The following is a 23,702-nucleotide window of genomic DNA, read 5'->3' on the forward strand; positions in this document are numbered from 1 at the left end:
CATTTATCTAATACATGTAAAATTTTACGGCAAACGATTTCTTGACTAATAAATAAAAATAAAAGTCCAGAAAATATATTGTCAATCCACCGCAGTTTCATTCAATACTTTATTGTGTCCATACATGTCCCTTACGGTATAGGCAGAAAAATTCTATTATCTATACAGTAATTTATCTTTAGAATTCTTGCTAAATCCTCTCCAAAACAATCAATTAAGACTGAAACTGTACGTACAAATAAATTTATTATTTTCCTGTATAATCTTGCAATTTGCCTATCAACCTCATTGCATGGTTAACAATGTAATAACAACTACATAAACATGTTCCAGTTACGAATATCCGTCGAGATGACGTTGTCAGTCCGAAGCTGCCATGCCGCGAGTAGACACGCGATGTCCTCCACGAGCACTATCTGTTAAACCAAGTAAAAGCTCAAACTTCTGGCGATTCATCTCAGTCGTCGCCATAGCTGCTTTCCTCGTCGCCACATATTTCGTTTTAAAGAAACCAGATTCTTTAGGAGACCCCTCGGATCAGTTTGTCGTTAAAAAAATTCCTAAAATCTACACGAAGTTGGAAGGTGTCGATCCTGAAGAACGTGATGTGTTTCAAGGTTTCCGTACATCGTTCCTACCACCAGAGGAGATAGTTCTTGCTAGAACCAATTCGAAGGCTGCAAGTGAAATTTATGAGGGCAATGTAACTAGTGATATCTTTATTTGGGAGAGTTCAGATGAAGAACACGCTACGCCTACAAGAGTTAAGCGTAAAAGTCATTTTACTCTTACTTCAGAAGACGAGAAGTAAGTCATACAAAGTTAATATATTTTTTGATAAAACTTATATATAGGTATATCATGGCACAACAAACTTGATACATATATACTTGCAATTGTTTTAATTATTTTTCACAGCCAAGAAAATTTGTCACATCATAAACCTAAAGACGAAGGTAATGAAAATTATGACGATGGCAACAGTAATGAAAGCGAAGTCGAAGACGAATACAATTCTTCTGATTCAAGTGATCAGTACGACGATGATGAAAATATGGAAAGGTATGAGGGGTATTCAATTTTGCACTAAATAAAAATAAATATCTGGTTAGACAGGTAGAAGAAAGGAAAGACACCATAACACTAATAGCGTCGTAGTCTAATATAAATACCGTATGCTAATCATTCAATTATACCGAATTATATAAACACGTAAATTGATTAAATAGATTCATTATTTCAAATTTCACAGTATAATACCTCCAGAAACACACGTGGATCGTGGACCTCTGGATGACGTGGTAGAGCAAGTGCGTGGACAACCAGAATTAGAAGAAGAGGAGATGGGTGCTTCTGCAAATATTTATAAACCAGCGAGATCATATACAGGTATGATGGAAACATTGTGAATGTAGTATAGAAACTATTAATCTTTATACAGATTAAGATAGTTGACCCATTTGTAAACTGAATCATTGTCATACACAGTATGATTGTACGTAAATAGATATTTATGTAGAATAGGATAATGGCTCATACGTCGTAATCCGCTTATTCAATTGACTACAATTCTATACAAGTCAAGGTTACGTTTACTAGTGAATCTTTAATTTTGTAAAGTTCTCACTGTACTAATGTCGTAAACATATACGGTATATTATTTATTTGTCACAGGAATACATGCATTTTGGAAAGGACAGGGAGACAAACACACCATTAGAAATACCCAAGCAAATATAATGAGGCAATATATGGATGCAGAAGCCGATCCTTGTCATGATTTTTATCAATATGCTTGTGGAAACTGGGCTGCATCAAATCCAATACCTGCTGATAAGGCCGGGTAAATATTAAAAACAATGAATTAGTCCTTATATACATATATGTTATTTTCCTAGGGGTATTCTTAGGGTTGTTCTGTGTAATTATCATTATTAAATATTATCTTTAATATCTTGCAGTTATGATACATTTGAAATGTTAAGAGAAAATTTGGATACAGTGTTAAAAGAATTGTTAGAATTTAAATCTAACGACCATATTACTAGTAAATATCCAGGCGCTAATTTAGATGTCGATGATAGCTTCATAACTAAAATACTACCACCTGATGACAGCGATCCATTAGAAACAAATAATTTATTAAAAGATATAGTTATTACCGTTTCGGGTAAAAAATTGAACAAAACTGCAATAGAAGAACATTACTATAATACAAACGAAAAATCTGATATAGTGGATCGTATTCGTAGATATTTAGACAAAAAATCACGAAAAATCATAAAACCAATGTCTAATGTCAAAAATAAATTTCGCCATTATCTTTCAAATGATAAAAAACAACATCAAGAGAGATTAAAAAAAATCAATATGTATATTCAAGACAGGCTCCGTGAAAGGCGAGAACTTTCAAGACAATACATAGTTAAAACTAGGTATGGAAGGAAACTCTTAATGCATAATACACTTTTAAAAAGAACTATAAAACGCGAAGCAGCTACTAACGGTAAAGTAATGACTTATAATGACCCAGCCAATGGAGATGCTGCATTGAAAGCTAGGTTCTTATTCAAATCTTGTATGAACTATGGAATCTTACAAAAAAGGGGCCATAAACCACTTTTAGATTTATTGGAACTTTTGGGTGGTTGGCCAATATTGAACCCACAATGGAATGATACAAATTTTGACTGGTTGGAATTAATGGCAAAGTTACGATTATATAACAATGATATTTTAATATCAGAATGGGTTGGGCCGGATATTAAAAATTCAGATGAATTTGTTATCCAATTTGATCAAACTAGCTTAGGTAAACAAATACAATTAAACAATATATTCGTTATTACTTTTAATTTATATTTTATTTAAACTTACATTTTTGTAGGTTTACCAACCAGAGATTATTTTCTTCAAGATGCAAACAAAGTTTATTTAGAAGCTTATAAAACTTATCTTACTAAGATAGCACTTTTACTTGGCGGAGATCCTGTGCATGTGAAGTTAAACACGGATGAACTCATTCAGTTTGAAATCAAGTGAGATATAATATTTCGTTAAATTTACATTAGCTTAGATCCACTTTGTGCAAGCATTAAAAAAAATACATTTTGCCAGGTTAGCTAAAATAACTTCAGCGCCAGAAGACAGACGTAATGTTTCAGAATTGTATAAACGGATGCCTCTTCACAAATTAGAAGAATTAGTTCCAGAGATCAAATGGAGACGATATCTATGTATTGTAATGAACCGGACAGTACAACTTGATGAAACTGTTGTATTATTTGCACTTAATTATGTCAGGGTATACCTACCTACCTTTTTTCATTAATTATAATCAGATGTCATTCTCAATGTTTCCATCATGCTTAACTGAAAAAACACTTATTCTTAATCTCATATTTCTTTCTTACACAATGCCATAATTAATACTTTAATAAATGTGACCTTAAGTTACAGACCCTAATGTTACCCCATATACACATTTAAATTTATTTACAGTACTTATAACAATTCTAACACATAATTTTCGTTGGATGATATTTTTGTTGTTATTTTACAGCATTTGGTTCAATTGATAAAGGAGACGGAATCGAGCACTTTGTCAAATTATCTTCTGTGGCGATTTGTGAGACACAGGGTCAATAATCTGGACGACCGCTTTCAATCAGCTAAACAACAGTAAGATAGTATTATTTATTACATTATATTTATTGAACAAGGTCGTAAAGAAAAATAACACTCAAGAATAGTATTGTGACTAATTTAAACAATGGAAAAATATTTTTGTAACTGTGTAAGAGAACTAATTAACTAACTACTAACTACGATTTCGACTTTCGCAGCAAACGTTTCATTCTAAAATCTTCTGCGTGGTAAAAATAATATAAATTGAAAATTATTTACAGATTTTACTTTATACTATTTGGTCGGGAACAAGCTCCTCCAAGATGGAAAAATTGTATATCCCAAGTAAACTCTAACATGGGTATGGCATTAGGATCAATGTTCGTAAGAAAGTATTTTGACGAGATGAGTAAAAATGATACATTAACAATGACCAGAGAAATACAGCAATCATTTAGAGAACTCCTTCATATGACTGACTGGATAGATGATAAGACAAAAAATTTAGCTGCTCATAAAGTAGATGCCATGATGCTTAGAATAGGGTATCCTGATTTTATTTTATATAAACAGGAACTGGATGATCGGTATAAGGAAGTAAAGATACATCCAGATAAATATTTTGAAAATATCCTAAATATATTAATACACCTTACAAAAATGGAACAGTCACGGTAAGTGATAATTGTTAAATACTCTAAATTTTGTAAAATATAGCTAAGTAGCTACATGTTAAGAATTATCTAATAAAAGCAATACAAGTATTGAATAAAATTGACAGTTATAATTTGAAAATGTAAAATATAATCAATATATATATAATAAAAGACTAATGTTCTTTCAATTCTGAACCAACTATGTAACTAAAGGTCAGGGAACTAAATCAAGTACCTTTGATTTATTCATATTTCAGCATAGGACAACCAGTAAACAAAACTTTATGGAATACAGCGCCAGCAGTTGTGAATGCTTACTATAGCCGTAACAAGAACCAGATTATGTTTCCAGCTGGCATTTTGCAACCTCCCTTCTACCACAGACACTTTCCGCGGTCTCTAAACTATGGTGGAATTGGAGTTGTCATTGGTATCTAACATATAATTAACTACATATATTGGACAGGCTTTAAAAAGCTTATTCTTGTAGGTATTGACTATATAACAGAGCATTTAATATGGTTAATAAACTAATTTATCTAAGGTCATAAATTATCCGTGCGGACATTGAATGTAAATTGATACACAAAACACCAGAATAAAATTAATCTGCAGTAACCTACTTCACAGTTATATTAAATATTCTCTAAATTTACTAAGCTAATAGTATGTATTCATAATAATCCTTATGGCTAATTAATTAATGATCAAAACTAAACAACATAGGCATTCAATTGGTTTATAGATACAGGCATTCAATGGAGGTTTATAGATGGAATGAACTTAAATATTGTAAGAAACTAAAGCATCTATTACTTAATACTTATTACCTACCGCCTATAAATCATTAAGATAAAACATTTGCATCATTTAATAATCACAGGACATGAAATAACTCACGGATTCGACGATAAAGGTCGCTTATTTGACAGTGATGGTAATCTCCATCGATGGTGGTCAGATTCAGCTATTGAAGCATTTCACCGTCGGGCCCAATGCCTCATAGATCAGTATGGGCAATATGTAGTACCAGAAGTTAATATGAAGCTTGATGGAGTAAATACACAGGTAAAAGATATGCTGTGTATTGATACTTTGGTCAGGAGAAATTCGCAAGATATAAGAGCATTAATTCTGTATAACTACAGATTGACTTGCAGATTAATTTAGGTTTTTGCGTATATAGCACTATATAATACATACAGTCAGTATAGGTAAACCATAAAAACTCTCCAACGTAGAGCCGACACCTTTTAGTACGACCGATTTATAATGCGCTATTAATTAGGCGCATTAATAATAAATTATGAATGCGCCGACTATTAATAAAGTATAACTTAAACATTTTTAAAGTATTTTCTACGATATTTCATGCCATTAAATATAATTTGCGTTCTAAAAAACAAACCTTTCATTGTAAAAGTTTAAGATTGTTATCTTTAGTAGGCAAAAAGTACATAAGAAATGTTTGTGGACAGTTGTATAAGACGATCTTTGGTGTGCACTCATTTGTTTATAAATCAGTTTTTTTACGTAAGTCCTAAATATTATCTAGTATAATAACCTAAATAATTATCTATATCATACTTATTTGACACTTCACATATTGTTATCATTTTTAGGGAGAAAACATAGCAGATAACGGTGGTGTAAAGCAAGCATTCAGAGCTTATCTACACTGGATTCAGAAACACGGTGCTGCTGATGAAACCTTACCAGGACTCAATCACACGCACACACAACTATTCTTTCTTAATTTTGCACAGGTAATAAAATTAAATATAATCTTCAAGACATTTCAGTCTGACAATGACGTGACACTCGTCTGGCCTCTTTTTTTGTCCGCAGTAAGACTATTTCTTCATATATATTTTAATTTACACAACGCATCCAGTCCTTAGCAGCTTCTAGTTATGTGATTATAGAAACAGTTAAATACATTATTGTAAATACTAATACAATACTGAAAATACCCTGACACTAATACAAACAATCATAATAATCTACATATAAATCAAATTGGAGAGTCTGTTTGTAATATTGAAATAACCGTTTTTAATATACTATGCATGTATATGAATATAAATACATACATATGAATTTAAATAATACATCAAAATAACATTCTTTACAATTTTTTTGTCTGTCTGTTTGTTCTGGCTAATCTCTGAAATAGCTGGACTGATTTTGACGGGACTTTTTTTGATGATGATGTTGAACTGATGTAATAAGGAGCAACTTAGACTACTTTTATTTAAAAAAAATCTTATTTTAGAAAAATAAAGTTAAACGCAGACGAAGTAGCGGGAACAGCTAATAAATGTATCAAACCCGCAATCTTATTTTAATTATTTATTTTAATATAGTTTTAACAATACTTTCACCCCAAACTTAGATTAAAAAACTGTGACTTCTGGCCTCCAACAAGAAAACTGTATGGTAAATATTTAAAACAAAATTAATCCAAGGGGTGAAATTTGGATTCGCTCCAAACCACACCACAGATCCTATACTAGTCTAAATGTGCACCTGTGCGTTTTTAATCTTAATTTTATGTAGGGACTTAATCATAAAATGATAATGCCAGTCCCGTAATACCTTATTACTATTATCATCTACTGTATAATATCTATTGGCATTGCTTCTAACAATTCTTGTGATGAAGTATTAAAATCTTGAAACATCTCGTTAACATAACGCCCTTGAAACCACTTATACGTTGCTATTCCAAAGGCCTCTATATCCTGTAATTCTACAATTGCAACACATATTACATCTCAAATAGACTAGACAGAGATTCTCATGCAGAGTTTGTACAGACTAGAGTTTTCCCATAATAAATTCTACTTGATTAGAGTTTATAATTGCCAGGTATGGTGCGGCGCAATGAGACCAGAGGCGATGCGGAACAAACTGAAGACAGCGGTGCATTCACCAGGAAGGTTTCGCGTTATAGGCACCCTCTCAAATTCCCACGACTTTGCAAGAGAGTTTAGTTGCCCGCCAGGTTCACCCATGAATCCCACAGATAAATGTACCGTATGGTGATTAAGATCTCAATTATTTGACCATTTAAATGATACAGGGTAGATTAACGTAAATACCTATGTAATTTTATAGTCATAAAGTTGTTTGTGGCACTTTTCGTGGCTTTGACTTTAGCCAAAGGATGATCTTCATGAAACGAAGTGCAAACTTATTTCTCCCTAATTTTATTGTAAGTACTATAATTTTCTTCTTATAAAACTTCAGTACATATAGATATAAACTTGATTTACGTTGCTTTGATATGATAATAATCACAATATTGATATACGGATTGCAATGAAATAAGTATAACGACTCAAAGAGACAATATTTGATTCATCATGGTGGTAAATTAAAAGCAAAAGATTGAGTTAAAGGGCCTTGCAATTGAAATAAATCTGATTCTCACTTATCTAACCAAAGTATAACGGAACTATCTGCTTAGTTTAAGAAAAGTAGCTAAGTTCTGAAGTTATCTGGAGAAAAAAATAAGATTATCAGTGTTACTATAATTAGAAATAATTTAAGAATTCAATCGTACATAATGGGTATGGAAGATAAGCAGATAGATAAGGGAGAGCACTAAGCTATTAAAAAATAGGAGTTATCAAAATTCTCAGACTCGAAATTGTTAAACATATCGTTGTGTTGTTACACATAAATTTGAACAACGTAAGTAGTGTTAGAAATAGAAATCGCAAGGAATTAAAGATGAGACATGTTAACATACATTCATTTTATTACCTACTTTTATAATAGAAGGGTTTTAAAAAAACTAAACCATGCCAAAGTAAAAATTTGTGATATATTTATAAATGTTATGTAATATAATTTATGTTAATTTCTAATTATGTACATTTTATTTTGTAATTAAGCATTTCAATAAAACATTATGATAAATTATTCTTTCTATTATAAATAAAAATATATATTTATAAAACATTTTTTTATTAATACAAATAGTTCACTGCATCAATTTGTACTTGTAATTTTTAATATTAAATCAGAAATCAGTAAGCACTTTTAATTTGGCAAGTCACAATATTAAATTAATGAAGATCAGAATCACACTAATTGCCTAATATATGTAATTTCGTACTTCAATGCTTTGCACGTCATCATTACTCCATAATGTTTCGACTTCATTTTTTGGATCTCGTGCTGTAATCGAGTCTCTACGTTCCCAGCGTAAGCAAACAAGCCTCGCGATCTCCAGCCAAAGACGTGCTTCCAACACTTGAAGAAAATAAAATAAATAAGCAGATCAAACAAGAGGTAGAGTACAAAAACTTTTGCGTGGGTCCTAACTCTCACCTATTTGAAAATTAAAAATTATTTAATGATTTATTCGTAGGACATTTTAGGCGTTTATGAACGTAATTTTTTTTATATATTATAGTATTTTGCCTACTGTCCAGTTCAGTATACAGATTCAATTGAGAAGAACTGGCAAGATGGTCAATTGAATTATTAATATTTAAAAAAAAAGCCATATTAATTCTTTTATCTGTCAAGGAGATTACGATGTGTTTCGGTTGTAGAATAATCTGCATTATGCAGTCGAATTATATAATATGATGCATGACATCTTAGTCCTCTAGAATGGCAACGTGAGTGAGTGTCACATGACAACGTGATGGCCGTAGTGCTATTAATATATAGGCGACCTTTTACCTTTAGGTGGACTGGTCAGCTTGTTTGCAATTCCAATTAAAATATATATTACCTATATTTATATTAAATATTTATAGGACCTTCGACTTCTTATACAAAACAATTTTTTATCACTATCCTTATTGTCCAGTTCTTCTGGGTTCTCAACCCCTCAAGGGTTAAGGGAACTGGCAAGAAACTGAGCACGTTCATTTTTTATATTATTATTATTTTGTAAATATCTTTTATTAATTCTCTATCTCGAATTCCCGAAACATGTAAATGAATATGACGACATCTAATTCAGTGTTACCATAGAATACTCATATGAGAGTTATTTATCTGACATGTTTTATTCAAGTAAATTAATATATTATATTTGATATTGTAAAAAATATCAATAGCCATTTCCGATCCGTCCAATTGAAGTGATGTACAAAAAAAAATTAAAACTATAGAGCTTTATATGTATGTATTCAGAGCTATTCGACAACTATATTTAAAATTTATAAACGACTATTTTGTATCTATGAGCTGTTTAAGATACGTAATAATCAAGAAATGTGGAGAGAATAAGGTTGAATCAAATGTACAAAATTACGTAGTGAAAATTTTCATAAGTCATTGATTTTGATATAAGTCCAAGAAACCATGTCTATATATTCGCACCTAATACGTAAATAATTCACGTCAGACAAGTCGTAAAATACAGAAACTCGACAGTCTACTGAAAAATAATGCTTCTCTGATTCTTCTTTCTCGTTCTTAAGAACGATGATATTCATAAGTGTATAATGAGCGACAATACTCACAAATATAAACTACGTTATTTTCTTAACTTCACTGTAGATTTATTCAGATTTAAAATATCTTCAAACAGTGTACTTGTTTACAGGGAAGAGTAACAGAAAAATTTAAGCTACTAGATATCTTCTATGAAATGTATATAATTACTTACAGAACAGAAATGAAAATGCAGTCAAAAATAATAAATTAACGTTTCCATTGATGACTGCCATTGTATATAGTAAGGCGCCAGCTGTTGGAGCTTGACGAAGGAACATACCCCGCAGTGTAGCACCCAACCATGGTAGGAACAGATACTCGCTGGCAGGTGGCCTCTGAAATTATAATAATAACCCTGAACTATTCACACAGCGCCATCTAGCACCAAGACCAGAGGTTGTGTTATGGGTACCATACAACTGATGGAGATACCGATACAGACAATAAAAATAGGTACAACAGACCGATACAAACAATTATACTTATGAATACAAATGTTTGCACCGTGCGAGTAATCGAACTCGCGACCTTCGGAACTAAAGCGGTGTGTTAAACCATTAGACCACTATTTACAAAAGTCGTACGTTAGACGCCGTATTTACAAACATATACGTATATAGTGTGCTAAAAGTTATCTACATGGATACCTCAAGCAACCTGTTTTGTCTCGGTTGAAAACGGTGTGTTTTTACGGGTCTCTATGTTCTTCCTGAGAGACGAGCGGGTACTATAGAACTCCTACTCTAGCCGTTTAGGATGAGTTAAGTGACAAACACACACTGTACAGTATGTTTTGTTTGGTATTCAGTTACGAAGATGGTATTACGTGACGTATTCCGGAATATCTATGTTTTTAATTTAGTACAGTAGGAAGTTTATTGTTAAATTCAAATATAGCTTCTGTGTCATCAAGGCAAGTTATTTCGTAACGTCTATGTCTATATCTATCTAAGTATACCATAAAATTATATAGATATAGACAGAATATTTGATAAACAAGTATATCAATTTTTATGTTGATAACACATATGTATAGTGATAAAATGACTTGCAATTTTGTTAATTGAATCACTCTGAATACTGGCTAATATTATTAAAATTTAACGAAAATGTATTGTTGGAGACTGTGATTTGTTTTTAATATAAGTGTAAAAATGAAAAGGTTTTCATCCATTCGGATCATATGAATATAGCTATCAACATAACAAGCAATTAATTCATAGATAATTTTTAATCTTACAGAAAATTATTATCTATGTTACCTACATAAAAGAAATTCACACTCCAGTTTGCTATACTAATATTACAAACTAAAAGCGTTTGTTTGTTTGTTTGATTTAACGTGCTAATTTTAATTCCAATTTTATTAGTGTTGGATAGCCGCACACATATGTACACATAGTACATAGTAATGTAAAGTTATCTTATTTGTGGTGCTACGCTATGACCAATATTTAACAAAGACAAAATTAAGCGTGTCAGTTTTTATAGACAGGTACTGATCAGATGCTATAAGTATATACTAACTAGGTATATATATATATATATATATATCTAATGGTTTATATAAAAAGTAGTTACCATCTATTAAAAAAATATATACATACAATACAACCCAGACGGAGACAAACAATCATACTTTAATACAAACCACCGTGTTTGCACCGTGCGAGGAGTCGAACCTGCGACCATAGCGAACTAAGTGATATGCTAAACCACTAGGCCACCGATGTCGTGACTGTTTAATTTTTGGCAATTGCGACTTATGTCGATAAAACGTGTATTATCACTTTCATGACAAAGCAACATTGTCAGTTATCTTTGAATATTTGTATATTAACTGACCAGTCATGATTGAGCAGGCGTAGTATAGTTAAGTAGGTACAATCATTGGAATAAGCAGTCTCACGTAAAATCGCAAATCGTACTTATATTTTATCACTTAATATAAAGTATACAGACTATAAATTGTCTAAATTATATTTAGGTAAGTAAAATGTTTATTAATATGTACTTGTGGTTGAAATTCGAGCATAATTAATTTAAATTATAGATTTGAATTTTCATTGCTATAATTATGTGTTCTTCTATTTATTTTTTGTCTCTCACTCCGACCCGTTAATGTTCCATGTCAAGGCATAATAAAAGTAAAAAAACTTTCATGAAATTACTGAAATCGAGAAGAGAAAAAGAATTTAGTGGTCAACACAATAATTCAAAATGATATTTGAACCAACAATAATAAATATATGATATTTTTAATTCAGATTATGTTATAAGAGTCATCTAACTGTGATAATATTATCAGCAGGAAAAACAAAGTCGAGAGTCAGCATCACACACACGAATTGTTGCATTATCAAAACCATCCTTATCATAGTAGATAGGAATATATATTTAATGTACACTTAAATGTTATAGTTCTCATTCTACTTTTCACGCTGTCACTGAAATAACCAAATATGGTGAAGGCACGAAAGTACGTTGTGACCAAAATTTTTCAAGGTCAACCTAAACGCAGCGATTATGAACTCGTCGAAGAAGAACTGCCTCCTTTAAAAGATGGAGAGGTCCTCGTCAAAGCTGAATGGATTAGCGTGGACCCATATCTTCGAGCTTACAATCGTGAATCACCGACACCATACGACCAATTCGGATTCCAAGTTGGCGTAGTTCAAGAATCCAAAGATCCCAAATATCCAGTTGGCTCTAGAGTAGTCAGCCATAAGGGTTGGCGCGATTACGTCATTTTAAACATGAGTGCACCATTTCCAAATCCTGCAACGAGACACTACAAATTGCCTGATATAGGCAATTTGTCACCTTCGCTAGCAGTTGGAGCAGTGGGAATGCCTGGAGCAACCGCGTACATATCATTTTTCGAAATCGGAAAACCGAAAGCTGGAGAAACGGTTGTTGTGACTGGTGCGGCTGGAGCAGTCGGTTCTTTGGTGGGCCAAATAGCAAAAATCAAAGGTTGCAATGTGATCGGCTTTACTGGATCTGATAAAAAGGCTCAATCTCTAAAGGAGGAACTAGGATTCGATGCAGCATATAACTACAGAACAGTGGATGTTAGGAAAGTATTAAAGGAAGCTGCACCAAATGGCGTAGACATCTATTTCGATAACGTTGGTGGAGAAATAAGCAGCACGATCATGTACCAGATGAATAACAAAGGAAGAGTTATTGTTGTTGGTAGTATTAGCGCGTATGACTCCGATCCCAGTGATTTACCGAAAGTAACTATATTGCAACCTGCGATTTTGTTCAAAGGGCTGAAAGTCGAGGCTTTCTTGATATGGAACTCGAGTCAGGATGAATGGAATAAAGCATTCGCTGACATCGTGAAGTGGATCCAGAGTGGACAGTTGAAAGCAAAGGAACATATCAGTGAAGGCTTCGACAATATATTTGACGTTTATATTGGTATGTTAACCGGTGATAATTATGGAAAAGCTGTTATTCGCGTTTAGACTTATTATTTAAAATTAATAGGAGAATTATTGTTTACTGTTATAATACTTTTACTACATTAATTGTATGAAAAAATTATGATTTTCACCAAATCATTTAATTATTTATTTTAATTAAAATCTTTATTGTACGTAAGTAATTGTAATTTATTTATATCTAAATTATATTTCAGTGGTGATTATTAAGAAAATACTGTAAACATGATCAATCAATTAAATTATGTTTTGTACATAATTAAAACGATCTACTAATACATTTAGTTTCATTTTGTATTTTTTTTTATTTATTTCTCAATAGCTGTGAATACGCGTAGCTAGTGAAAGATAAGTAGAAATCTACCCCTAATGTACATATTAGGGGAAGATTTTTACATTATTTACACAAATGCACGGACATAAATTAAAATCAACAATTATTCTTCCATTAACATTGGTACCTACAACATGGAACATTTTTTTTAATAATGATGTAGGTACAGACCGTACTGTCAATACATTAAATATTAAAAATGATTCGAAGTTATCATAATTCGTTGAAATATACATATATCGCAATAATAAATAGCATAAATCATAATATAGAAATATTGGGAAATTAACTGTACAGCTATAAATTTTCAAAAATATGTTACATATGTTATGAGTAACATATTTTTTTAGTAGTGAGGGTGTCAACTACTATAATAATTTTAGTAAAATTGAGGTACCTAACATTTGACTTCTGATCGAAATAGAGGAGTTGCACCGCATTTTTAACCATACTATGCTACGTCAATACAACTATATACAACTCAAAATATTTTGGAGTCTGCTAACAGATAAGAGTATCTATAGATAGGTCACAGGGTTTCCCATAAAGGTTCTAGGAGCAAGAGAAAGCATAGTTAGCTTCAATACATAAAGAACACTCAGTTGACTAATTTGTTACTTAAATAACAAATTTAAAACCATAGCGAGTCACGTGATGTTGGCGGCGTCACGATTATGCCACCGCCACAAATAGGAATAGAGATAAAGAGGCCGGGAACAAGGAGGGAGCGGGTTGCTCTCTCTTTGTTCGAGGCGACTGAGACGACCAAACGTGAATGTACAGCGACGCAATTTATGTGAGTGTAATTTGAAAAAGGAAAAAATAAAAGTACTGCTGCATCGACATATCATTTCTGAGACTTCCCATTAGTAGAGATTTTAGTTCTGTATGGAAAAGTACATCTTTTTTTATTAATTGACTAAATGTAGTTTCACATTTGACTACACCTTAAATTTGACATTTTATAAAATAATATTTGAAACTGAAGGGGGCGGTGAATTTCCATTTGACCCTAGGCAGGGACAGACGCGCTTTGGAACTGAAATACGCAACAACATTTCTCTTTCACAATAGCTGTAAAAACAAATTAAAACTATATTTAGGCTAATAAATAAGATACTTTTTATGATTCGAATATCTCAGGAGAAATTCACGCAGCGCATATCTAGTCACAAATTAAGCAGTTTGTGTAATCGGTACTAGACAACTGATATAACTACATAGATACATATTTTTTGTAAATACCTACATAATATATACCCAGACCGATACAAAGAATCATACTCATGAATACAAATGTCTATACCGTGTGATGAATTGAACCCGCGACATCGGAAGTAAGGTGGTGTGCTAAACCACTAGACCACGAGGACGTCATCTTTATTGTACTTTACACGGAAATCCGAGGATCCTTCCTAGTATTGGGATCCAGCTGTCATAACATAATAATAGGTGACTAAGTGTTCCACGTCCCAAAAACCCGCGCAACCTTGTGATACTCGTTTTTCTAGATTAACCTGTTGATATGTTATCGAAATATTACACTGGTATCACCTATTTCTGTTTCCCTGAGCAGTGTTCGCTGTCATTTGTATAGTAAGCACGCGTATCAGTGTTTGGATACATTACAAAAGTGAATTTATTATTATTTGAATATAGTAAGTAATAGATATAAGTTATTTTAAGGCTACGATTTTTTTGCTTACTTTACATTATGTGGATAGATTTGTGTGACAACCACGCTGTCGTTTATTTATAACATGAAACATAATAATAATACAGTAATCATACATTATTCTGTTTTGAACCAAAAGTTGCTCAGGGTTGCCAACTTTAATATTATATATTGAGCCGCGTACGAAGAAATAAAAAACAGACAAAATCTCGTACATTAGTTCAAGTTGGCTGGCTTCGTAGATATATATAGTATAGTACTTAGACCGATTTTTGTGCATTAAAATCTCGTATTAGTAAGAGGATCCTAGTAGGTACGATTGCACGTCTCTCACACAAGATGTGAACCACCTGACAAAAGTGCAAGGTTTCTTGACGTAGCAACTAGCAATATCATCATTACGGACATAGTATAAAACAAACTCATCGCCGCTATCTGTTCGCTTAGATATTTTAAAGTACGCAACTCATTTTAATGCAGTATCCAGCAATAAATAAAATAATTTAAGACGAAGTTTTGTATGTATACAATATGGATATTTGTAATACACACATGCTAAGTCGGGGCGAGTTAAGGTGGTCAGTAGTAGTAGATATAATAATTTTTGTGTATATGTATTTGTCATCTAACTTCTCCTAAACGGCTTAACCAATTTGGATCACATTCTACGTGCATATTTAATTGAACCCGGTAGGTATTGCTGCATTTTCCGGTCAGAACGACGCTTGCTAGGTGTGCTAGTATTGTACCTATATATAATTATATAACTATGATATAAACGGCATAATAACAATGAATTATGTGGCGTCAATAATAATGGTGTTATTAACTGTACAGAGATAACAATTGTTATTTTCCAATATTTTTATTTATAAGATAACACGCCTTATAAATAAAAATATAGTCTATCCTTGAAACTCTATGGTATCGACATCATGTTTCTAATGTAGGTATATTAATAGGGAGCATATTTAATTTAATGGATTATTATTGATGTCAATATTGTTATATACATGGTAATAAATATGCCTAATACACAATTTATATCAAAGAATAATCGACCATTTCATGAAATAGTGGCGTTTTGTGATAGCTAATCAACTATAATTAATATACCTATTAATGAGAGTAATTATTATAATGTTAAATAATAAAAATCTAATAATTAGGCCATTATTATTTATTTATTGAAATTTACCGAATTCTTTCTTTTCTAATTACCGCATCAATATTATAACCACAGATAAGATAATCTTACATATTATAATTATGTACCTACTTCTATGCTATAGAACTGCCATTCTTTACCGCCGCGCCGCGCCGTCATGCATAATTGGGCTGCTAACCACAATGTATAAAAAATGGTGTATTTTATATATCTAACTACAATATTTTACTATGTCGCGGATCGTTCGACGAAATTAAGTAAGTAAATGTTTTCAAATTGAATGTCGTTAAACAAACTATTTTTTATTCGGTCAAGCAAAATAAACGTAATAAAAAATGTAGTATGTTAAGTTATTTTATTTTTAAAGGAGTTTTCCATAGTTGTATTATGGAAAACTCCTTTAAAAATAAAATAGAAATATTTCTTTCCACCTTTATTTATAACAAGCTGACCCGTGCGACTTCGTCTGCATTTAATTTCCCCACCTTTTACAATTATTCATTGCAGCTCCTCTCCTATTGGTCGTGGCGTAATATTATATAGCTTAAAACCTCTTTCGACAAATAGACTATCCAACACAAAAATAATTGTTCAATTCAAACCAATAGTTCTTAAAATTAGCGTGTTCAAACAAACAAACAAACAAACTCTTCAGCTTAATAGTTATAACTTATAATATTATAAGTATGTAATATTATGTTATCTGTGTTATAAGTATAGCTATATATAGCTTATAATATTAGTATAGATTATATAATATGAAGGTATTTGATAAATATTATAATATATTAATAATATAATAACTGTTTCATTGTTCACAGATAAGAAATTTTGACATAATTTTACAATGGTCAAAGCAAAGAAATATGTTGTGAAACAATATTTTGAAGGCTTACCAAAGCCGGAAGACTATGACATAGTCGAAGAAGTACTGGAACCAATAAAAGCTGGGGGCATTGTTGTAAAAACTGAATGGATTAGCGTTGACCCTTACCTTCGTGCATACAATAGAAGATCGAGTGTTCCTTATGATCAATACAGTTTTCAAGTCGGGGTAGTCCAAGAAAGTAAAAACCCAGACTTTCCCATTGGAACTAGAGTAGTAACTCACAAAGGATGGCGTAATTATACAGTTATATATCCTAAAGAAGCTTCTCCAGAAGATACCATTTATAAGTTGCCCGATTTACGAGGTTTATCTAATTCTTTAGGTGTCGGTGCCGTTGGTATGCCAGGAGCGACGGCATACTTTGGTTTTTTAGAAATCTGCAAGCCTAAACCTGGGGAGACTGTTGTCGTTACCGGTGCTGCAGGAGCTGTAGGTTCCATTGTGGGTCAAATTGCGAAAATTAAGGGATGCAAAGTAATCGGTTTCGCTGGCTCTGACGATAAAGTCCAGTGGCTTGAGAAAGAACTTGGATTCGATAAGGCTATTAACTATAAAACTGCAGACGTTGCTAAAGTTCTAAAAGAAGCAGCTCCAAATGGTGTTGATTGCTTTTTTGACAACGTAGGCGGTGATTTAAGTAGTGCAATTATATATCAAATGAATTTGTACGGACGGGTTTCTGTTTGCGGAAGTATTAGTGCCTATAATGAAGATGTCCATACCAGCCCCAAAGCTAATATCCTTCAGCCTGCTATAGTGGCGAAACAATTAAAAATTGAAGGTTTTATCGTACACCGTTGGCGTAATCAATGGCCAAAAGCATTTTCAGATATAGTTCAATGGATTGAAAGTGGAAAGTTAATAGCTCGAGAACATGTCACAGAAGGTTTTGATAATATACTGAAAGCATTTGTTGGTATGTTGAACGGTGAGAATACTGGCAAGGCTGTGGTCAAAGTATAAATAAACATAAACACATCGTCATGAATGAGATGCGCGCATTTATTAGGGAAGATATAAAGAGAGAACCTGAAATAAAATCTCTCTTTTATACTGTATTTTATCTGTAACATATTTATTTTATATTCAAATATTTGTTTAATTTTCACCTTATTCCGAGCCGCCTGTAGATGTGAAAATTTTATGATAATAGGACAGACTATTGGTGACATTATTGTTAGTAATGGGTCTATTGCTAGCAAAATACCATATCAGTTCGACATCCACAAGGTCTCTCCTGGAAACTCTCATAATTAATATCATGTGGGCTATATCATCTAGCTACACGTGTATTTATTTAATTGTATAATTACTAATAGTCTAGAATATTGTCAAATGTTTTATTTTCAGAGATGTAACTTCAATATTATTGATACATACATTTATCTAACGAACAGCTCGGTCATGCCTATCGTAATCAATAACGTCATACGTTATGATGACTTGCAGAAAACTCGTATTACGACATACATAGATAGTTACAAAGTTAAAATAAATAGAATGACAACTTCAACAACGGATATAATTTAGTAATTGTAATAAAAATAAAATAAAATTTCCCATCTCCCTGCCCCTTCCCTCAATCTAGCATTTGTGAAACTTTCTGATCTGGAACCATCAAACGATCAAACGCCAAAAATACCCATCCCGTTAAGTACTTTTAACACTATGCAGTCACAGTGCAAACTGCTAGTAACCCGTAGAGTGTTTTATAAGTAGATATGTATAAGAATACAAGTTCAAGAAAGAAAAATATTTTACTATTTATTTATATAACTACGCAGTAGAATTAGAGTAATAATATAGTGTGATTAAATCAAATTTTCATTGTGGCCAGATTTCTGAAAATTGCTTTGCAGTGACCGCCTTAATAAGGAAGTAGCAACACTATTTTCATACTGTAATGATCAAATCAACCAATATACGAACTAACGACATCATTCATTCAGATCAGACTCGCAGCTTACTTCACTCCGCACATCTGCCATGACACCAGTCAATGCCATTATCAGTTGCACTCGCAGTCGTGTATATTACTTCTTGTCTATTGGTAGTATTTAATATTTGTCTTAGTGATACCGGTTCATTAAACAAGTGAGGACGTGAAAATAGAATAATATTAAAAGTAAGTACGTATTCTATTTGCTGCTAATTCCCAGATTTGGAATCTTTATATGTTTTAGAAAAGTGTGAGAGAAAATCACTGTATTTAGTGAGAAAAATAATTTGCAATGAATTATGGTGTCGGTGGACATTTTCCGGTCAAATAATTTCTAGTACTCAAAACTAAAGCCTAAAAATATTATGTCATATTTTTAATAGTTATTCTATTATAGCATATATAGTGTATCTAGTCTTATTAGCATAGATTCCTACATCTAGTATAGTACCTATATAAGTAATAGAAAAAAATTGTTTACCTTTTTTAAGCTATTTACAATGAATTGTACATTATTGTTCCCGATGTAAAAAAAGTAAATTTTACCCACTTCTTTTTTTTAAAAGTAGTTATAGATTATAGGTTGAAAAATAACTTCTATCCATTTAGACTTATCATAGATTAATCATGTTTTAATAATGACTTTAATTGCAAAAAAACTGATGCTTTTTGATAGTTTCATGATATATGGCCTTTCTTTATAACCACATCATATAATTTGCAGTTAAGTCTTAGCGTCATGAACCGTACAGGAGTAAAAATAAAAAATATACCTAATTTTAAAAAATATACTTATAATAAGTACTTATTATTTTTAATAATAATATTTAAAACATAGACATCAAGAATTCGATATACGTAAGCATGTACACAATTCGACATCACTAGCGAAATATAGTAAAGATAGTTATATAATACCTTTCTTTCTTTAATGTTAATTAAAAAAGCGTACATTTAAGAGAAATTAAATATACATACATTTAGGTTAAATAGGTACACATGTAATAATATTATATAGGATCACTGACAGATTTTTTGCAGCAAAATAAAATCTTATCCAATAAAAATTTATAGATATAGGGTTCCGAACCAAAAATTTAATAAGTAATTGTGGCACGAGCACAGAATATTGTACTATTATACCAGAATACTACCTACCATATTACAATGGTTTTAAATTTTCTTATATTAGCATAAAGTAGAATATTGAATAAACATTTGTATCTACAGAAATAAATTATCAAGACATTAACAATGGTGAAAGCCAGAAAGTACGTGGTGAAGAACCATTTTCAAGGCGTACCGAAATTGTCCGATTATGAAATAGTAGAAGAGGAACTACCTCCACTGAAAGATAATGAATTTCTGGTAAAAACCGAATGGATCAGTGTCGACCCATACCTTCGAGCATACAACTCTCAAATAAACGCACCGTATGATCAATTCAGTTTCCAAATTGCACTAGTACAGGAAAGCAAGAATCCTGACTACCCAGTTGGTACTAGAGTAGTTTCACATAAAGGTTGGTGCGACTACACGATCATAAATCCAAAATTACAGAGCGACTTCCTTGATACAGTCTATACGTTACCAGATTTAAAAGGATTATCAAATTCTTTGGCCCTCGGCGCTGTTGGTATGCCGGGGGCAACCGCTTACTTCGGATTTCTAGAAATTTGTAAACCTAAGCCTGATGAAACGGTAGTCGTGACGGGCGCTGCAGGCGCTGTTGGGTCTATAGTGGGCCAGATTGCTAAAATCAAAGGTTGCAAAGTAATCGGATTTGCTGGTTCTGATGAAAAAGTGCAATGGTTAGAAAAAGAACTAGGATTCGACAAAGCTATCAACTATAAGACTGCTGATGTCGCCAAAGCCCTAAAAGAAGCTGCTCCGAACGGGGTGGATTGTTATTTCGACAACGTTGGTGGAGAGTTGAGCAGTGTGATTATAAATCAATTGAATGTGTTCGGACGGGTGTCTGTGTGCGGAAGTATTAGTTCATACAATGATGATCTAGATAAATTGCCAAAAGCATCTATTGTACAACCAGCCCTAGTGTTCAGACAGTTGAAAGTGGAAGGATTCATAGTAAGCCGGTGGAGGGAGCGCTGGTCTGAAGCGTTCACTGAAATTATTACATGGATTCTAAATGGCAAAATGAAGCCTCGGGAACACGTGACAGAAGGTTTTGATAATCTTTTTAAGGCGTTTACTGGCATGTTAGCAGGTGAAAACTACGGCAAGGCTATAGTCAAAGTTTAAAGTCTGTTTGAATAATTTCACGTCAATCATAAATTGTTCTAACTACTTGTTATTTACTGTACATTTATATACCTACTAATAGTATAAGTACACAAATGTTTAATAATAAAATATAATTGTCGCATTGTTGACTTGTTTCAATGAAGATTCTCCTAGCCGCTATTGCTATCTGTATAAAGGGATTTACTTCAGAACTAATTTAATTAATATACTTTTGGTTACTTTAGAATAATATTTTTTTTTTTGTTTTAATACGATTGAGAAGAACAGAAGCGTGTAGATTCGTATTACAAATTAAGAGATAGAATAATTAAAAACCACTATTTGAAAATGACATCAACCGATTTCAAAAAGGTGGGGCGATCAATTCGGTCAATTCACTCATGATTTTTTTATCTGAAAAATATTTTTTTTATTTAAAAGTTTGTGCTTCCTATGTCATCCCATAAACGCTGCGTTTAGACAATACATATAATACATCTTCTTTTAAAAAAAGATTATTTTACGAAGTATAAATAAGTATGATTTTACTAACCACATTAGAAGAATTCCATACAAAAAGACAGCTAATAAACATGACGAGGATGTCGGATGCTTCAATGCACCACATAACTCCTGCAATTTTTTAAATGTCGTCATAAACAGGTAGGTATTATTGTAATGTAAGTACATATGCAGGTATAGGTAAGAAAAATAAGTTTCTATAGTATGACACAACAGTAGGTACACTGACGAAAACCTTAATATTTAATTGATTATCACTTGTTGATAAATTAATTATTATAATAAAAACAATTGTAAAGCCTAAGTAAAAAATATTGTAGCTAAGAACCACTCGATCACGTTTGTTTAAAATAAATTAACCGCATAATATCCGGTCCATTCGTTTAGGTGAAACCAATTTTGATTCTTTTTAAAAGCTGCAAGCAGTAGCTATAGTGCATCTTCTGTGGTCCCATATAAATGTGATCAAAATCTGACCAACACTTTTTAAGACATATCTACTTAGTACTGCGTATTTTTATTAATCGAGTGGCCTAGCGATTTACTAGCTTGAATTACGCCCGTGAGTCGTGAGTTCAAATCTGACGGAACCTTTTACTGTCTTTTAACCACAAATTCATCTGAGAAACGGCAGTACGTTCGAACTTAGCTTAGATTCAAAATAATAAATCTATCATTTTCATCACAACATCAACAATTGACAATGCCTCAGACTACCCCACCTAAACATAATGGTCGTGACGATATGTCATATCAATACTTTTCAATTATTAAATTGATACGGATTGTATAGTTGCTTCATTTGTGGACAGATAATTTTATTATAATATTTCAGGACAATTCACATAGCGCCATCTAGTCTAGCATCTTAGCTGGGCTAAACAGAGCTTGTGTTATGGTTACTATATATAGTTTTTTTTTTGGTAAATACACACTTAATTATAATACAAAACACCCAGACCGATACAATCATACTTATGAATACAAATGTTTGTACCGTGCGAGGAATCGAACCTGCGACCATTTGGCACAACACTACTCACTTCGATCTAAACTTAAAACTTTTTCTAATGATCAGGCATATTACATTACAACTTACTGGATACATCAATATCATCGATATACAATTTATCATCTTTACTCATCAGCATAATATGTAGATCATTGGGCAGTGGTTCCTCATCAAACTTGATCACTTCCAGCTTGATATTGCAAATTACACCCAATATAAGACATACAGCGGCCATGAAAGTAGCCGAAAGCGTCGCTCTAGAGGATTTAGCGTGTAATTTCTCAGCTTGGGCGAATGTCTTTTGACGTACATAGTCGATACTCGTGTCCATGTAATCAATGAAAGCCCCTATAAGAGGTAATTTCGATTTTGAATAGGTCATGTGTTTTGGAAGGATCTGTGTATCACCACTAGCCATATTCTGCTAATTTCAAAGTACTTTTAATACAATAATTTTAAAACAAATATGTGATTTTGAATGCAACTATCTTGATGACTACAATAATTTGACAGACTATTCTTAGTTATATGCCTATATAGACAAAAAGGTTACGTATTACAAGCAGATTATCAAAGTTTTTATCGTCATTGTACTGCGGTAACTGTGTTATTCTAAGTTTATCTAAAATAAGAAAATTCTCGTAGGTTAGTGATAAAAAATCGTCGCATAAATATATTTCGAAAGTGACTTATGAATAGAAAAAAAATTTATGTGTTT

The 23,702-nt window shown here is 32.2% G+C and overlaps 5 protein-coding genes across 7 annotated transcripts; 4 read left to right on the forward strand and 1 right to left on the reverse strand.

Moving 5' to 3' along the window:
• The first annotated feature begins 1 nt into the window (after position 1).
• LOC131843833 (neprilysin-4-like) lies at positions 2-8,155 on the forward strand. Its single transcript, XM_059192583.1, has 14 exons — positions 2-228; positions 334-807; positions 919-1,062; positions 1,253-1,389; positions 1,675-1,843; positions 1,962-2,812; positions 2,888-3,038; positions 3,118-3,304; positions 3,563-3,681; positions 3,909-4,301; positions 4,541-4,713; positions 5,167-5,351; positions 5,906-6,049; positions 7,155-8,155. Exons 2-14 carry the CDS (start codon positions 377-379, stop codon positions 7,329-7,331), a joined length of 3,261 nt encoding a protein of 1,086 aa, XP_059048566.1. The 5' UTR covers positions 2-228; positions 334-376; the 3' UTR covers positions 7,332-8,155.
• Positions 8,156-8,279: 124 nt separating this feature from the next.
• LOC131843842 (uncharacterized) lies at positions 8,280-23,485 on the reverse strand. The gene is made up of 4 exons (XM_059192595.1): positions 23,072-23,485; positions 22,004-22,083; positions 9,922-10,084; positions 8,280-8,546 (listed from the first exon to the last, which is right to left on the reverse strand). The coding sequence occupies exons 1-4, from the start codon at positions 23,400-23,402 to the stop codon at positions 8,389-8,391; spliced, it is 732 nt and encodes a 243-aa protein (XP_059048578.1). The 5' UTR covers positions 23,403-23,485; the 3' UTR covers positions 8,280-8,388.
• LOC131843838 (prostaglandin reductase 1-like) lies at positions 12,212-13,244 on the forward strand. The gene has a single exon (XM_059192590.1). The coding sequence runs from the start codon at positions 12,212-12,214 to the stop codon at positions 13,223-13,225; it is 1,014 nt and encodes a 337-aa protein (XP_059048573.1). The 3' UTR covers positions 13,226-13,244.
• On the forward strand, positions 14,273-18,312 carry LOC131843840 (prostaglandin reductase 1-like). 2 transcript variants are annotated; one of them, XM_059192594.1, is made up of 2 exons: positions 14,273-14,331; positions 17,200-18,312. In XM_059192594.1, the coding sequence occupies exon 2, from the start codon at positions 17,226-17,228 to the stop codon at positions 18,228-18,230; it is 1,005 nt and encodes a 334-aa protein (XP_059048577.1). In that variant the 5' UTR covers positions 14,273-14,331; positions 17,200-17,225; the 3' UTR covers positions 18,231-18,312. The 2 variants fall into 2 exon arrangements, with proteins under 2 accessions (XP_059048577.1, XP_059048576.1); XM_059192593.1 differs by lacking the exon at positions 14,273-14,331 and adding an exon at positions 15,115-15,193.
• On the forward strand, positions 19,244-21,586 carry LOC131843839 (prostaglandin reductase 1-like). 2 transcript variants are annotated; one of them, XM_059192592.1, is made up of 2 exons: positions 19,244-19,396; positions 20,437-21,586. In XM_059192592.1, the coding sequence occupies exon 2, from the start codon at positions 20,461-20,463 to the stop codon at positions 21,466-21,468; it is 1,008 nt and encodes a 335-aa protein (XP_059048575.1). In that variant the 5' UTR covers positions 19,244-19,396; positions 20,437-20,460; the 3' UTR covers positions 21,469-21,586. The 2 variants fall into 2 exon arrangements, with proteins under 2 accessions (XP_059048575.1, XP_059048574.1); XM_059192591.1 differs by having other exon boundaries at positions 19,244-19,392.
• Positions 23,486-23,702: the final 217 nt, after the last annotated feature.

The sequence above is a fragment of the Achroia grisella genome, unplaced genomic scaffold (genome assembly GCF_030625045.1).
Source record: "Achroia grisella isolate CSIRO2021 unplaced genomic scaffold, CSIRO_AGI_Agris_v1 utg352, whole genome shotgun sequence".
NCBI classification, from domain to species: Eukaryota; Metazoa; Arthropoda; class Insecta; order Lepidoptera; family Pyralidae; genus Achroia; species Achroia grisella.

What these genes read in the sequence shown, in the direction of transcription:
- LOC131843833 (XM_059192583.1), top strand. Translation starts at nt 377, where the DNA reads ATGCCGCGAGTAGACACGCGATGTCCTCCACGAGCACTATCTGTTAAA. An exon ending in GATGATGAAAATATGGAAAG is followed by an intron (nt 1,063 to 1,252) that starts GTATGAGGGGTA and finishes CAAATTTCACAG; the next exon opens with TATAATACCTCCAGAAACAC. An exon ending in TTGCACTTAATTATGTCAGG is followed by an intron (nt 3,305 to 3,562) that starts GTATACCTACCT and finishes GTTATTTTACAG; the next exon opens with CATTTGGTTCAATTGATAAA.
- LOC131843838 (XM_059192590.1), top strand. Translation starts at nt 12,212, where the DNA reads ATGGTGAAGGCACGAAAGTACGTTGTGACCAAAATTTTTCAAGGTCAA.
- LOC131843840 (XM_059192594.1), top strand. Translation starts at nt 17,226, where the DNA reads ATGGTCAAAGCAAAGAAATATGTTGTGAAACAATATTTTGAAGGCTTA.
- LOC131843839 (XM_059192592.1), top strand. Translation starts at nt 20,461, where the DNA reads ATGGTGAAAGCCAGAAAGTACGTGGTGAAGAACCATTTTCAAGGCGTA.
- LOC131843842 (XM_059192595.1), bottom strand. Translation starts at nt 23,402, where the DNA reads ATGGCTAGTGGTGATACACAGATCCTTCCAAAACACATGACCTATTCA. An exon ending in TATGGAATTCTTCTAATGTG is followed by an intron (nt 10,085 to 22,003) that starts GTTAGTAAAATC and finishes TTATAATTTCAG; the next exon opens with AGGCCACCTGCCAGCGAGTA. An exon ending in TGCATTTTCATTTCTGTTCT is followed by an intron (nt 8,547 to 9,921) that starts GTAAGTAATTAT and finishes ATTTTCTTCAAG; the next exon opens with TGTTGGAAGCACGTCTTTGG.